The following is a 16,944-nucleotide window of genomic DNA, read 5'->3' as shown; positions in this document are numbered from 1 at the left end:
TCTCTTGACCTCGTGATCTGCCTGCCTTGGCCTCCCAAAGTGCTGAGATAACAGGCGTGAGCCACTGCGCCCACCCTGGGATATGGTTTTTTTGTTTGTTTAAAAAAAAAAAAAAAAAAAAAAAGCATTCTAAGTGCTTGGGATACGCTTTTTTTTTTTTTTTTTTTAAACAGAGTCTCACTCTGTGGCCCAGGCTGCAGTGCAGTGGCTAGATCTTGGCTCACTGCAAGCTCCGCCTCCCGGGTTCAGGGCATTCTCCTGCCTCAGCCTCCTGAGTAGCTGGGACTACAGGTGCCCACCACCATGGCTGGCTATTTTTTTTGTATTTTTAGTAGGGACAGGGTTTCACCGTGTTAGCCAGGATGGTCCCGATCTCCTGACCTCGTGACCCGCCTGCCTCGGCCTCCCAAAGTGCTGGGATTACAGGTGTGAGCCACCACGCCTGGCCAGGATATGCTGTTTTAAAAAAAACAAAAATAAAATTTAAAAGCTCAAATCTTTTGCCTTTGTAGATCATATATTCTAGCAAAAGGAGACAGACAATAAACCATAATAAATGATTAAACTATAGAGTATATTAGAAGGTGACTAGTGCCTCAGGGGTGGAAAAAAAAGGAGAGCACAACCAAGGGGACCCGGAGTGCTAGGTGATAGGAGAGATTACAATTTTAAATAAAATGGCCAGGATACTCTGACTGAGGAATAAAGACTTGCAGGGTCAGGACATTTGAGAGAAAAACATTCCAGGCCAAAAGAGCAGCTAAGGCAAATGCCCTCAGGCAGGAGTGGCTTTGGAATGTTCAAGGACCAGCAAAGAGGTTATTGGGGTTGCAAGAAAAGGACAAGCCAGAGGGTATCAGATGATAAGGCAAGGGCGATAATAGACGTTCAGAGGGCAAGATCAAGTATGGACTCAACTCTACATGAAATGGAGGACCACTGTAGGGTTTTGAATAGAGAAGGAATATCATCTAACATACTTTTAAAGGATTATTCTAGATTTTGTGTTAAGTGTAGACTACATATGAGCAAAGGACTTTGTTTAGAAGTCTATTATAGTAATTCAAGAGTTGACGGTGATTAAGTCTGGTGAAGAAGTAGAGGATGTGGTAAGAAGTGGTTAGATTCTAGATATAATTTAAAGGTAGAACTAACAGGACTTGATGATGGATTAGATATGGAGTACAAAAGAAGGGGAGGAATGAAAGGTTCTGTCCCGAGCACAGAAATGTCAAGGAAGCTATCAACTGTGATGGAGAAGGTTGTAGAATGAGCAGGTTTCTTGAAAAGATCAGGAGCAGCCATCCCATTACTGGGTATATACCCAAAGGATTATAAATCATGCTGCTATAAAGACACATGCACACGTATGTTTATTGCGGCACTATTCACAATAGCAAAGACTTGGAACCAACCCAAATGTCCAACAATGATAGACTGGCTTAAGAAAATGTTGCACATATACACCATGGAATACTATGCAGCCATAAAAAATGATGACTTCATGTCCTTTGTAGGGACATGGATGAAATTGGAAATCATCATTCTCAGTAAACTATTGCAAGAACAAAAAACCAAACACCGCATATTCTCACTCATAGGTGGGAAGTGAACAATGAGAACACATGGACACAGGAAGGGGAACATCACACTCTGGGGACTGTTGTGGGGTGGGGGGGCGGGGAGGGATAGCATTGGGAGATATACCTAATGCTAGATGACGAGTTAGTGAGTGCAGCGCACCAGCATGGCACATGTATACATATGTAACTAACCTGCACATTGTGCACATGTACCCTAAAACTTAAATTAAAAAAAAAAAGTTTAATAGAGCTAAACTAAAACAAATGAAACCAAAATCAAAATAAACAAGAAAACCCCACCCTTAGACACACATAATACCATTTTATTCTAGTTTGTCATTATTGCCTGGGAGCAGGCAATAATAATTATTATTATTATTATTGATCAAAATAATAAAGTATTGTATTTTGGTATTATCAAAAAAGAAAAAGAAAAGATCAGGAGCTCAATTTTGGATATGTTAAGTTTGAGATGATTAAATTTCCACTACTAGCCATGACAGAGTAACTCACACCAGGTTAACCCCCCTATTGTAAACAAAGAGAAAACTTGACAAAATTTATGGAGCAGCTGTTTTCAGACACTAGGCAAAAGGCAGTGCGAGGCTGTGATCCTGGAGAAAAGGGAAACAAAGAAGATGAACTGTGTGATAGCCCCAGCTATCTGCCTGGAAGCATTTTCCACACCACAGCAAAGGGAGAGGGAACCCAAGCAGAGAATCACAGGAGCACTTAGTTGAAGAGACAAAACAAAATCCAGAAAGTAGAGAAGAGGAGAGATCTATGCAGAGAAAAGAACTCTACAAATCTACATAGGGTCCCCTAAAGTCTTTGACTGAATGTTAAGTTGTACATGAGTAGAGTGCAACTATAAGGTCAGACAGCAAACAGCTACCAGGGAGCTATATATTGAAAACCTCCCAGAGTTCATACAGGGCTATGAGATGTTCAATTTCTGACCGGTATAGTAGAGAGATACCACTGAACACCTGGGACATTCAGTAGAACTGCAGGAAGAGTTAAACTTTCGTAGAAGAGCCAACTAACCCTAGAGTAATGGCTACTCTAGACCTACCTAACAAAGGTTAAAAACAAGTGTTAAAAACATAAAACTGAACCACAAGTAATCCAATTGCCTGATAAACAAAGCCTGATACTCTTTAAATGAATAAAAAGTACAACAAAATTGAGATACTCAAAATATTACAATGTCTAACATTTAATACAATATTACTTGACATGAAAAGCAGCAGAAGAAAATGAGACCAGTAATTATGAGAAAAATCAATGATATCAGATCCAGAAATGACAGGTATGATGAAATTATCTATGTAAGTTATAAAGTGCCTCAGTTTTCCTACTTGTAAAATAGAGATTATAATAATAATACTTAACTTCTAGAGTTATTCTAAGGACTAAATGAGTTAATGTCTGCAAAGCAGTTAGAACAATGACTCGCACATAGTAAGCACTATATAAATATTTATTAAATAAATAAGTAGAACTAATTTTTTAAAATTCCTTCTGATTTTCTTGGTTATTTTCCTGTGATTTTGAAAATATGTAGTAGACATATTTGCATGTGATAGACACTGAGTAAGCTGAGAAAAAGTTTAGCTCTTCATCTGCACAGCAAAAGAAACTATCAATAGAGTACACAGACAATCTACAGAATGGGAGAAAATATTTGCAAACTATGAATCTGACAAAGGTCTAATATCCAGCATCTCAGGAGCTTAAACAAATTTATCAGGAAAAAATCGAACAACCCATTTAAAAGTAGAAAAAGGTCATGAACAGACACTTTTCTAAGGAAGACATACATGCCGCTAACTAGAATACGAAAAAAAGCTCAACATTATTAGAGAAATGCAAATTAAAACCACAATGAAATACCATCTCACACCAGTCAAAATGGCTACTATTAAAAAGTCAAAAATAACACATGTCAACAAGGTTGTGGAAAAAGGGAACACTTATACACTGGTTAGTGGGAGTGTAAATCAGTTCAACCATTGTGGAAAGCAGTGTGGCGATTCCTCAAAGAGCTAAAAACAGAACTACCATTTGACTCAGCAATCTCATTACTGGGTGTATAGCAGAGGAATATAAATCATTCTACCATAAAGACACATGCACACAAATGTTCATAACAGGACTATTCACAATAGCAAAGACATGGAATCAACCTAAATGCCCATCAATGACAGATTGGATAAAGAAAATGTGGTACATATACATCATGGAATACTATGCAGCCATAAAAATAAATGAGATCATGTATTTTGTGGGAACATGGATGGAGCTGAGACTATTATCCTTAGCAAACAAATGCAGAAACAGAGAACCAAATATCACATGTTCTCACTTATAAATGGGAGCTAAATGATGAGAACTCATAGACACAAAAAAGGGAACAACAGACACTGGGGCCTATTTGAGGGTGGAGGGTGGGAGGAAGGAGAAGAGCAGAAAAAAGTAACTATTGGGTACTAGGCTTAGTACATGAGTGATGAAATAATCTGAACAACAAACACTGGTGACACAAGTTTACCCATATAAAAAACCAGCACATGTACCCCTGAACCTAAAATAAAAGTAAAAAAAAAAAAAAATTTTAGCTCTTCAAAACTGAGACCATATCCTGGAAGGTAAGTAAGTACAATTACATTACATGTCAATCCCCAGGCCTCACTGATACGCAATACTAAGTCTTGTACTGGGTGTCCCACAGCCAATGTGGGATATATCCAGTAAATTTTCAAGGACACAACAAGTTTCCAAGGAAGTAAGCAAAAGTGGTGACTTTTCAGAAAGTAATGCATCTTGGAAATAGCATCAATGAAGCATCAAAGGTAAGCACCTTAGAAAAACAAAATAAATCGGCTCTGATGCAACTTAAAGATGAAAGTAAATCTAAATGAAAGGAGAAATTCAATGGAAACTGCACAAATAAAAATAAATGACACAGAAATAAAGTAAAGGCTTCAAAATAAAATCAGGGTGTTCATGCATTTGAGATACACTGAATAAAGGCAGTGCTCAAATTAAATAGACATAAATGGTACACAAACAAAATTGGGAGGTGTTTTAGATAGATATTCATAAGAAATTACATTTTATTTGAATGAGACCTACACTTCACATTATATAATACATACAATTTCCTTTTCAAAGTACATATATATGTACTATATATAATGTCATTTATATATATAAACTGTCATTTTACAGTCACATCTTTCTACCTCCTTCAAGTATCTTAAATGTCACTTTCTCCATGAGGCCTTCACTGACCACCCTATTTTGTAACCCTGCCCTAGGAAAATCCCATCCCCTTTCTCTCTTTTCTTTTTCACCATTGCACTTGTCACCATCTAACACATTCTACTTAATGTATTTTCCATTTCTTCTCATAAGAATATAGACGGGGTTTGGAATCTGTTTTGCTCACTGCTGTATTCCCAGGAGTCTGGAACAATTCCCAGCACTTAGAAGATTCATTGTGAATGAACAAATGAGTCAATCAATCCAGCCATCCACAAGCGGGAGGAAGCAGATGTTATTACTATGTACTTATACTTTAAAGGGAGGAGGAAGCACAGAAAGTTTTTAAATAATTTGTTCCAAATATGAAGAATGGCAAATTTGTTGCCTTTCTGAAAATAAAAATCATTAGAAATTAGTCATTATTTTCTAAAAGTCAAAATCATCAAGGAAACATGTGACAGCACACTTCCTAAAATAAGCAGAGTGCTATACAGGAGTAACAGTATTGTCATGTAACCTGGGGTGCCTAAATTCAGTGCCCACATGTACATCAGAAAATATAAATAAGACATCTTAAAACAGACATTAGAATGATTATAAGAAGGATTTTGTATATTCAATGTTTCTAGATATTTACAACATATTTATTAAATCTGAACAGAAGCAACCAATATAGAGAAAAATCATATAAGAAAACTTACTCAGCTGCAGTAAAAATGTGGGTGGAATTAACACATATGGCATTGATAGGACTATCATGACCCTTCATCTCTCCCACTGGCATAAAAGTATCCATGTTCCAGACTTTCAAAATGCCCCCTCTGCAGCCACTGAGCAAAACTGGGTGGTCTGGCACCACTCCCAGGGCACAGACCCAATCCTTATGTGCATTTGGAACTTGCTAAAAGAAAAAAAGTGAAATCAGCAGCTTAAGGAGAGCTTCCAAACTGACATTTTCACATGAAAATAAACTGAAAAACATTTTATTGCCAAAACTTGATATTTGGAATTGGCTGGAGAAAGTTTATTTTCTATGCAATCACTCTTAGTGATTTAAAGAAATAAACGGATAATTTGCTTCCCAACTTGCCTCACTAATTTTCATCACTGTTATCAGCATATAAGGGCTATAATTTACAGAATGTAAAAGACCCTGAAAATACATAGAACTTTCGAGCATCACATCCTCTTCATGGGCAGTAAATATCTTACCTTTCTCCAAAATGTATTAAATAAAGCAAGTTTGAAAACTGCAACCTGGTATGTGGACTATAAGGACTGGCTCATAATACCACCAGTTTAAACTTTCAATAGAGAATATAGAGGCCTGAAGATTTATGCAGAAGACCAGAGATAATCTATATATTTCATGATGAGTAAACAGTAATTACAAGATCAGACTATATGACTATACTTCATGCATAAGTGTATTTATATGCACAATATAAAATTATAATCATGAATGTATGTTTATTTTTAAAAAGCTTTTGAATGCAACACTGTATATGCATCTATTGCCAAGATTTTTCTATTAATATTTATGTTTCTTGTTTGTTTGGTTTTCATCTGCTGATTACAAGCAGGAAAGTGGAAGCAACTATGACATATAAATACCCACACATATATATAAGGAAAAACTTGAAAAGAATTTCATCTGTTAACTAATTTCTTTTCCAGGGAATTAGGAAAAGACAGCAATATTTGAATTTATTGACACATCACTTCAACCCAACTATCATTTTGTAGGAAATGAGAGAACCACCACTCTTAGATGCATGAAAATGCTCTTACAGATAAGGAATTATTTATATTACTCTTGACTTTAGCTAAACTTGGAACTCTTTGGAATAGGTGTACATAAACAAAAGCAAAACAAAATGAGAAACTGCAACTGCTCTACTCCCAGGCTGATTTTATTTAATAAACACATGCATGGAGCAACCCTAGATCTTTCAACTCTTATCAGCATCTCTTCTTCTCTTATCTAGCAGGTATTATTCAATGTTGACTGTTTCCCTTCTCCCAGTGAAGAACTCTGGGGAGGATGAAACATTCTTTAAGAAAAAGGCCTGATTAATATTATCTGTAAATGATAAAAATCTACGTAGAAGCTCTTCAAGTTCTTCTACAGGCTACAGGATTGTGTTGAAATGCCCACTCTATACCATGAAAACGTTCTGCATTACCTGAAGAAGGTCTTTTTGAGTTAAGTCCCATTTCTTGATTCCATTATCTCTAGACCCACTAAATAGGTTATCCCCTTGAATGGTTAGTGCTTCTATGCCATCATAATGAGGGGGTTCAAAATTGTGGGTGGGACTCACAGTCCCAAGAGCTCCTTCTGTAACATCAAACATCTAAAAAGGTAGAAACAAAGCAGTTATCCTATTTAACTTGCAAATAAACACCAATATTTGTACAGTCCTAGAAACACATACACATGTATGTTAATCAGACATGACTTGTTTTGTTATCTATTGTTTCTGGTTTGTTAAATGTTTTCTTTTTATTTATTTTATTTATTATTTTGAGATGAGGTCTCACTATGTTTCCCAGGCTGGAATGCAGTGCTTATTCACAGGTGCAATCATACTGCACAGCTGCCTTAACTGCAGGCTCAAGCGATCCTCTTACCTCAACCTCCCGAGTAGCTGGGATTACAGGCATGCATGATGGCACCAGCTCTTAATTATTGTTTTGTTTTGTTATTTGTTGTTATGTATGTTTTACTAAGTTAATTAAATTAACCTGGCATGAATGACAACTGAAGATAAACCTGTGCCCTTTTTTTCACACTACTTTTGCTTGCATGTTACATGCTTTGTGTCTGTAGGCTTTTAAGAAAGGAAACCAGATTTTTTTCATGTATAAGTGCACAAATGATATGTTCAATAATAAAAATATTACATATCAATCCAGTTGAAATTCAAATAAACAATATGGTTATTATTTAATGACTATTAGGTAACTCTGCAGTCCCGGAGGTCATCTCCAATTCCCCAAAGCTGCTGTTCAAAATCTTTTCACTTTCCTCAGTTGCACTCATCTCTCTTAGCCCGTAACCTTGTGCTTTCCTGAAAAGGCTAGTGTCATAAAAAATAAACTTTTTAGACACTCTCCTCCATTCTAAAAGTTTCTTTTTATCTTCAAACTTCTTTTTACCCTTCCCTTCTTTATCAGAGGCTAAAGTATACTTACTTATTTTCAATGTTCACATCTATGATCTAACTCCTCCTACCACCTTCATCAATTGCCACCACTTCAGTTTTCTCCTCACTCATTCCCTCTCCACTAAGCCCAATTCCTAAGTACATAAATACGTTCATGTCTCTAGGGTATAGAATCCTCTTTTCTTAACCATTCTAATTTCAAGTCATTAACCCATCTCTCATTTCTTAATCAAAGTTTCTAGAATGAGTACTTACATTCTTCCTACCTCTCTTTCTTACCTTCTTCCTATTGATTCTCACAGATATTCCCCAAGGCTGAGTTCCCAGTCAACTTCTCTCTACCTTGGCCACATCATCAACTCTTAACTCTTTGAACATCTGGTTCTCTTTGAATGGCTCCCCAAACCTACATCTCTAGTCACAACTTATTTTAAACTCTAGACTTGAATTTCTAATGGCCTTCTGGCCATGTGAATGTCTTTTATTAGTATTTCATTTAACATTTAAATTTAACATTTTTAGAATCAAACTATGCATCTTTCCTTACCTTATCTGTTAATTTCATAAAATTCTGAAGATCATAATATTTTCGGGATAAAAGATCATGACAATAAGACTCATGTATGAGTTGGAAGACTGAGTTAAAAGAGCTTTAAAATGTTTTCCAACCTTTCTTCTATGAAAAGTGAGAACGCATGATTGAATAATAAGACAACAAAACCACTAACTATGAATGAGGAAAAGATTAAAAAGAAAAAGCAAAGACTAGAAAGGAAAAAAGAAAATAAGAGAAAGAGGTCCTAGATGAATCTGAATACTTCAAAATTACCATTTAATAAACAAATATAATTCAGAAAGTCTCTTATACATACTTTGATGTAATGATCCTTGGAGCCAGTGATGATTAGATCTTGTCCATTGGAAATCTGATCCACAGTAAGGCACATAACAGGGCCTAGGTGTCCTGTTAACTTTCCTGTAGACTGAAACCTTTAAAAATAAAGAAAAATAGTTTTGTTTAAAATTATTTATTAGTATGATGGGACTAAGCCTCAACATAAACGATCTACATTCTTTCATAAAATAATTCACTAACTTTTTTTTTTCTTTTTATATGTTTAGAGATGGGATCTTGGGCCGGGTGCAGTGGCTAATGCCTGTAATCCCAGCACTTTGGGAGACCGAGGTGGACGTATCACCTGAGGCCAGGAGTTTGAGACCAGCCTGGCCAACATGGTGAAACCCCGTCTCTACTAAAAACATAAAAATTAGCCGGATGTGGTGGTGGGTGCGTGTACTCCCAGCTATTCAGGAGGCCGAGGCAGGAGAATTGCTTGAATCTGGGGGTGGGAGGCTGCAGCGAGCCAAGATCGAGCCACTGCACTCCAGCCTGGGCAACAGAGCGAGAATCCGACTCCAGAAAAAAAAAAAAAAAACAGAGATGGGGTTCCATTATGTTGCCAGGCTGAAGTGCGGTGGCTATTCACAGGCTTGATCATGGCACACTGCAGTCTCAATCTCCTGGCCTCAAGCAATCCTCCCACCTCAACTTCCTCAGTAGCTGGGACTTATAGGTGTGCATCACCAGCTTTTTTCATTTTAGCTCCACATCTACGAAACTCTGTTCAAGTTAGTCAAAACTAATATAATCTATGATGCAAACGGGAGAGCCATAAATAAGTTATTCCAAAGCTGACTAATGTCATTTAGGTAAGCAAAAAAGCAGCAGAAGTGCAAAAAATGATTAATTTTAATTCCAACCTAAATCCACCTAAGCATCAATCTGCTAAATGTCTGAATATGTGATAGGCATAGGACTGATTAGGTCCAATTTGAATTTCAAATAAAATGACGATATCACTGATGTAATTACAAAATCAGTAACAATACTGAGAAAGTAAAATTATTTTATTACACACACGTTTTCACAAATACACATAAGTACACATGCACTTGCATGTACATCATATATACACATGCACTTGCAAGTACATCATATATACACATATATGCACATATATACATACATATATCTATGTACACACATATCTGTGTGGATGTGTACATCAGACAATAAGTGGTCCATTTCATCAATTATTATAAAGACATGAAAATGACCAGCTATGCGGCTGGTAGAAAACTGTGTGATGTCAGTTGGCAGAGAGTAACAATGAACCTTTGTTTCACAGTCCTACCTCAAATCAAGCTGCTGGAATAAAGACATGTATCTAGCTTCTAAGATATTACAGTTTCTTGAAAACTATTCTCTTAGTTCCTTTGTTAAGATCTACACTTAATTAGTAGCATCTTGCTGAAATCAACCAGGTTTCCAAGAGTCAAACTTATCAGCAAATTAAAAAGTGCAAAAGATTTTCAAAAGCTGGTATCTTTTCTGCCTTGTGTCATGATTTTGACTATTTCTTCTATGGTGCTCTTACTATGAGTCAGATTAAATATCTTCAAGAATAAACCAAGTCCTCACCTCTTTTCTCATTTTCTTAAAAAAGTACTGTTTTTAATTTTCTACATTTTATTTATAATACAGTAGTTAGGACCCTGGTTTTTCTCTTATCTATTTATCTATAAATTATGTTTATTATATTTTGCCAGTCATACTTTAACATGCTTTAAATGTTATAAATTATAACACTAGTTTTTCTCAATGTTTTTCAAAAAACCATCCATTTGATTTACCACTGGCAAATCCCTTCTGGATGAGAGGCACCCCATATTACCTGAATTGGAAATGTTACTAAGAATCCTGTAACAGCCTGTTTAATGGCCTTTATTCTCCATTATAAGATGAGCTCTAAGAAGGTAGATCTAGGTTGGGCACAGTGGCTCCTGCCTATAATCCGAGCACTTTGGGAAGCTCAGGTGGCAAGAACATTTGAGCCCAGGAGTTCAAGACCAGCAACATTTGTCTTGCTCTGTCTTTATTCCTAGTACTCACCACACTGTTGGTGCAATGCCTGACATACATATTTGGGTTGAATAAATATTTGTTAACTAATAAGTGAATGTTTCCTTGCTGCCAAAATTTTAAGAACTAGAAAACAAGCTAACATAAACACTCAACTAAAGGAAAAGAGTTCACACTTCATAGGAAATAAAAATTGAATGAAAGATGTAATGCCTTAAATTTTAATTTATCATTTTTTTCTTTTTAACTATTTTATCTTCTTAATACTTCATAGTTTACATATATTTTATTTTATATTCACAAAAATTCTGAGGACTTTATGCCCAAAGTTGTTAATTTTATAAATGAAAAAATTTAAGATATAAGATGTTTAAACGATGTTGCAAGAAATAACTCTATCAAGAGGGCTGGTGAAACCAGGATGAGAATCTTGACCTCTTCCTAGTAAACAACGTGACTTGTAGGCAAATATTAAGAAATTGTAATGTTTCAATTTTATTTTTCCCCTATATACTTATTTTCCCCAGCAACGGAGATTAAAAAAAAGAGAAAATTGTCAGTTTGTTAATAAGGACACAAGAGACATTTAGAGGTACTATGCTGAATAAAAAAGCCTATGATTTTACATTAACTTCTGGGGTCATAAAAATTGGATTTCACATGCACTAATGTTATTAATGTCTGAAGTTGTATTTGCCATAGGCAAGAGGTATGTTTTCTTAAAAATATCTACCTTTTAAGATCCCACATCCTGACAGCATTTCCAGAAGCAGCATAGAGGAAGGTGCCAGTTGGGTTTAGGGCAATTTGATTGATCTGGTTCTCTCCAGAAGGAATAGCTACTGTTCGACTGGTACTTGCAGAACAAGCATCTCCAAGAGTAACTTGACCTGAAGACCTTAAGAGATACAAACAAAGCAACAAAGTCACACTTCTGGACTTGGGTTTGGCTTAGAATTCCTTGAATTCCCAGGAAACTGGCTGTAGGCAACAACAAGAACAGTGTCCTTTTGTCACTGTATGTATACTACCTAGCACAGCACCTAACACAGAGTTGGTGCATATAAATAATTATTTGGTAAGTGAAGAGATAAATAAATAAAATAAGATTATGAATGAATAAAATAAGATTACATGGTTTAAAACTCTTACTTGGTATACTAGTAATTCCAGGCCCTGAGTTAGGAAGGGCTAAAACATCTTTCAGAAAAGATTAGATTTTTTTTTAATTTTAAACATAAAAAAATCAACAAATAGCTGGGTGTAGTGGCTCACGCCTGTAATCCCAGCACTTTGGAGGCCGAGGTGGGTGGATCACCTGAGGTCAGGAGTTTGAGTCCAGCCTGGCCAACATGGTGAAGTCCCGTCTCTACTAAAAATACTAAAATACTACTAAAAATACAAAAATTAGCTGGGGGTGGTGGTGCGTGCCTGTAATCCCAGCTACTCGGGAGGCTGAGGCAGGAGAATCACTTGAACCTGGGAGGTGCGGGTGGCAGTGAACCGAGATTGCACCACTGCACTCCACCCTGGAAGACAGAGCAAGACTCCATCTCAAAAAAAAAAAAAAAAATCAACAAATGATACGTTGCCACAAAAGTAGTTTATTTTCCTACAGCTTCCAGAAGCACCACCCCACTCTACCCAAGGGCCAGGCTTACCAATACTCTTTTGTGTATAAGAATTGCCTTTCTGGATTAAAGACAATGGAGACCTTTTGAATTATTTGCAGTTTTCATTTACTTTAACCCAATCATAGATGAAGTATCTAAGGCCTTAAACATAACGTATGCCTATTTCTTCAGATAAATTCTAGGTGAAATTTTTTTTAAATTTTGAAACATTTTCTTAGCTAACTTCTAAAATATTAAGCCATAATCAATCTTTTCAAATTTAACTTCAGTGATCTAATTGAATTGGTAAATTCTAACATAAGATATATTATATCTTAGTATACGATATAATAGTATTATTTTTCTACAAGAGTTTCAAGACTTGTATTCAGTAAAAAGAATAATAAAGTAGTTCTCAAATTACAAAACAGCACTTAAAAATAGTCTCTACTATCTCTACAAATTAGTAAAAATTAACCTTTCTTATGCTCCCTTCTCTCATTTAAATGACTACCGAGTTTATGTCAATTTTGATTATTAAAATAATTCATCAATATCACAGCAAAAAGAATCACTTGTTCTACACTTTTAAAGACAAATACAATAATGAGCACAGAAAAAACAAATTAATCCTCCAATTAATCAAAATAACCTGCAGTTATGAAATTTGTACTCACACCAAAGCAGTCTCAGTCCTTAAAAAACACTCTCAGCTTTTCAATCTCTGTTAATTAAAAGTTATAAGTACTTCTTCACTGCCTACCATGGTGATTTCAGCCATTTCCCAAGGAATGGTAGTTATTTGAAGCAAGTAATATAAAACATTGAACTCTATCAAGTAAGAAATAGTATGAAAATGTAATACCTTATATTTGGGAGGGAGAAAATATGAAATGTATACTTAGTCACTGATCAAATATGGCTTATCCCTTTCTGTTAAATACCAGGCTCTTATATTTCATTTGTCAAATTTTCCCCCCTCTTATTTTATCTGTGCTTTTCTTTGTGAACACTTTAATATCCTCTGGGAAGTGGACAGGTATACAAAAATTAAAATGCATTTATAGTCCTCTCTTTTCTTATATTTGTAAAAAAAAAAAAAAAGAAGAGCTATTCCTCCTTTATGCTATATGTCTTCAAGTTACTTACGTTAGTGTTCGAATGCACTTTGCTGAATCTCTGATATCCCACACCTTAATATAAGATGTTGATACAGTGAAGACCAAACTGGTATAATTACAGTATTTTACAGACACGACATTGTTGGGATGACCCCCCAGTGACATTATTTCCTGCCCAGTCACCAGATTCCATACTTTACAAGTACGATCTAAAACAAACACATAAAAAAAAGAAAACACCATTAATATGAACTACTTTAGGTTCTCTTAACAATAAAAATTATTTAAATAATTTCTCTTCTATGGGAAGGAAATGAAAATAGTAATTAACGTACCACAAGGATCCTAACTTCATCCTTGACCCTCTGCAACAGGCTCAAAGACAAGGTATGTGTAAAGGATCAGATAAAAGTCTGGGATGTCTGGTGTATGTATCATGTGGTATTGAAAAAATATTTATGAAAAATTTTGAAATGGTCATATCAAAAGAGTCTTGCTTCAAATTGCCACTGAATTTAGAATGGCAGTCTCAGATCAGCCTCTTCAAAACATTCTTCTCCGATCATATTCCTACCTCCTCACAACATTCTCTACACTAGTAAATATACACACATTTTTCCCCCCAAGGGTCAATGATTGATAAATTATATTTTTATTTTTGACCCAAAAATATAATCACAGAACTATTCTTTTTCTTTTTCTGATATGTTGAATATCTAATTATACTGGAGAGAAACATTTAATTTGAATCATTAGAAAAATACAGTATTTTCAAAGAACATATTTTTTTTAATTGGAGAATTTCTTTACTTTTACTCTCAATTCATAAGTTCTAGCTGGGATCTTATACTTCCCTCATAGACAATGAGCAATAAATATTTGCTGATTAAAGTGAATCTTGGACTATCCCTAAATGCTAAAAACTTTCACTAGCTCCCTGAATTCCTGTACATGCTTGCTTTTCACCTTTCTAGCCTCAATGACCAGCATTTCTCTTATACATATTCCATTTTTCAACCCAAGTAGAATTAGTTTCCAAACATGCTCCACTTTTATCTTCATGTCTCTGCTTATGTTATTCTGTAATCTTGATTATTCATTCCTACCTGTAAATATCCAAACCATCCTATAAGGTACTTCCTAAATGACTCCTTGTCAAAGCCTTCCTTGTTTCTCATAGCTGGTCATAATTCCTCTCTTTTCCAGAACCCCAAAACTCTTAGTCTATAACTCTTCAAAGCATTTATAGCTGGTTTCCAGTTACTTGCAATTGTACCAAAGGGGTTAAGAGTGCAGGATTGGAGAAGGGTATACCTAGGTTTCTAATCCTTGTTCTTCCACTTACTAGCTAAATTTACCTGAGAAAAGTATTTATTCACTTGAATCCTGAGTTTCTTTGTTTACAAAATGAGGATGCAACATGTATCTCATTGAGATTGTTGTGAGAATTAGGTGAGATATATTAGTATACTGCCTAGCATAGCCCCTGATATGTAGTAAGTGTTGCAGAAATAGTGGTTGCTATGCATCTTATTCTCTTTCCCATATTGTATATTTAAATAGCCTTTTATAGATTTTTATATAACCTGCATTTCAAAATTCAGGACTCTACATGCAGTACATGCCCAAATACTGTAGAGAGATGTATTCTGTCACCATTGTATTCACAAAACATCAACAGAGGTTTTACTTGCTGCTCAACTATGCAATAATTTTATATATTTTACATTCAGGGGTTGAACCAGATTATCCGATTCTTTCTGGTCTTAAATAGTTTGACAGTTTTCTAGAATATGTTAAAAATGTAATTAAAAAAAAAAGCTATTAAATATCTGCATTAGATAACTACTAGCACCTTTTGATCCAGTGAAGAGGAGATCATCAGTAGAATCCACACAGAGCACAGCTTTTGTATGCCCTTCAGCTATGTGAATACACTGAAGTGGAAAAGCTCTGATTCCTTTTGAAGTAGGAAATGGGTTGATTATGCCCCTAAGGTGGGGAAAAAACAAACAAACCAAGACTCACTTCAGTATCATGAGACTATATCATGAGACTAGTTTTGTTTTTTTCCCCTAACTTTAAGAAGTCTTTATAAGTAATTAGTAATAAAATCCAGACTGCTCTCTTTTAAGCAAAAGGACAAAGTGTGAAATAATAATAGTGATGGAGTATATCAACTAATCAGGCATCTGCTAACAGCTGCATTCTGCAAAGAGCAAAGACTATAATACATCTAGATTTTCTTATTAATAATTTCATCTCTCCAAGGTTTAACGAAGCCACAATGGGAATTATTTGAGTGTACTGAATTCTGACAAATAAGGAAGAAGCAGAAATGACAAATAACAGGAAAACATAATTCTATGTCAAGCTGGGGTGTAAAGGAACATGCTGGAGAAAGTATAATATATACGCCACCTAAAATACTAAGAAAGCAGATTTCAAACAAAAATTGAAGATAGGAATAATTGAATGAACAGAAATTCTAAAGGGACAATGGGTTAAAAAGATCAAAAACTTAAAGAACTGACAATCTCAAAGAAAATTTTAAAAGAATGAGAATTTAAAATAACAGTGAATGGATAAAGAAAATGTACATACACACAATGGAGTACTATTTAGCCATAAAAAAAGAAAGAGATCATATCATTTGCAACAACATAGATAGAACTGGAGATCATTATGTTAAGTAAAATAAGCCAGGCACAGAAAGAGAAACATTGGATATTCTCACTTATTTATGGGATCTAAAAATCAAACAACTGAACTCATGGACATAGAGAGTAGAAGGACGGTTACCAGAGGCTAGGTAGGGCAGTGGGGGTTGGGAGAGGTGGGGATGTTTAATGGGTACAAAAATAATAGAAAGAATAAAGTAAGACCTACTATTTGATAGCCCAACAGGGTGACTATAGTTGATAATAATTGTACATTTTAAAACTACTAAAAGAGTATAATTGGATTGTTTGTAACACAAAGGATAATTGCTTGAGGGGATGGCTACCCCATTCTCCATGATATGATTATTGTGCATTGCATGCCTGTATCCAAACATCTCATGTACTCCATAAATATATATCTACTATGTACCTGCAAAAATTTAAAATAAAAAAATTAAAAACAATGAAGCTCTTTAGGGAGCTTTCTCATAAATTTGATATTTTTGTAGTTTCTGCTTTATGGCACTGGGCTATGTACTATGGAAATATAAAGATTATCAAAACATTGTCCCTCTCCCAAAGGAATTTAAGATAGGTTCTG

At 35.2% G+C, this 16,944-nt stretch overlaps 1 protein-coding gene across 17 annotated transcripts in view; it reads right to left on the bottom strand.

Annotated features, from left to right (window-relative positions):
- The window catches only part of KIF21A (kinesin family member 21A), a 149,883-nt gene that overhangs the window by 2,684 nt on the left and 130,255 nt on the right, over window positions 1-16,944 (bottom strand). For all 17 annotated transcript variants that reach the window (XM_034936028.3, XM_034936029.3, XM_034936030.3 and 14 more), the window contains 6 exons: window positions 15,536-15,672; window positions 13,709-13,889; window positions 11,680-11,844; window positions 8,896-9,013; window positions 7,040-7,210; window positions 5,555-5,754 (listed from right to left, as the gene is read on the bottom strand). In XM_034936028.3, coding sequence (XP_034791919.1) covers window positions 5,555-5,754; window positions 7,040-7,210; window positions 8,896-9,013; window positions 11,680-11,844; window positions 13,709-13,889; window positions 15,536-15,672 — 972 coding nt within the window. The remainder of the gene's footprint in view (window positions 1-5,554; window positions 5,755-7,039; window positions 7,211-8,895; window positions 9,014-11,679; window positions 11,845-13,708; window positions 13,890-15,535; window positions 15,673-16,944) is intronic.

This window comes from Pan paniscus, chromosome 10 (genome assembly GCF_029289425.2).
Source record: "Pan paniscus chromosome 10, NHGRI_mPanPan1-v2.0_pri, whole genome shotgun sequence".
NCBI classification, from domain to species: Eukaryota; Metazoa; Chordata; class Mammalia; order Primates; family Hominidae; genus Pan; species Pan paniscus.
This window is presented reverse-complemented; position numbering and strand designations above follow the sequence as displayed.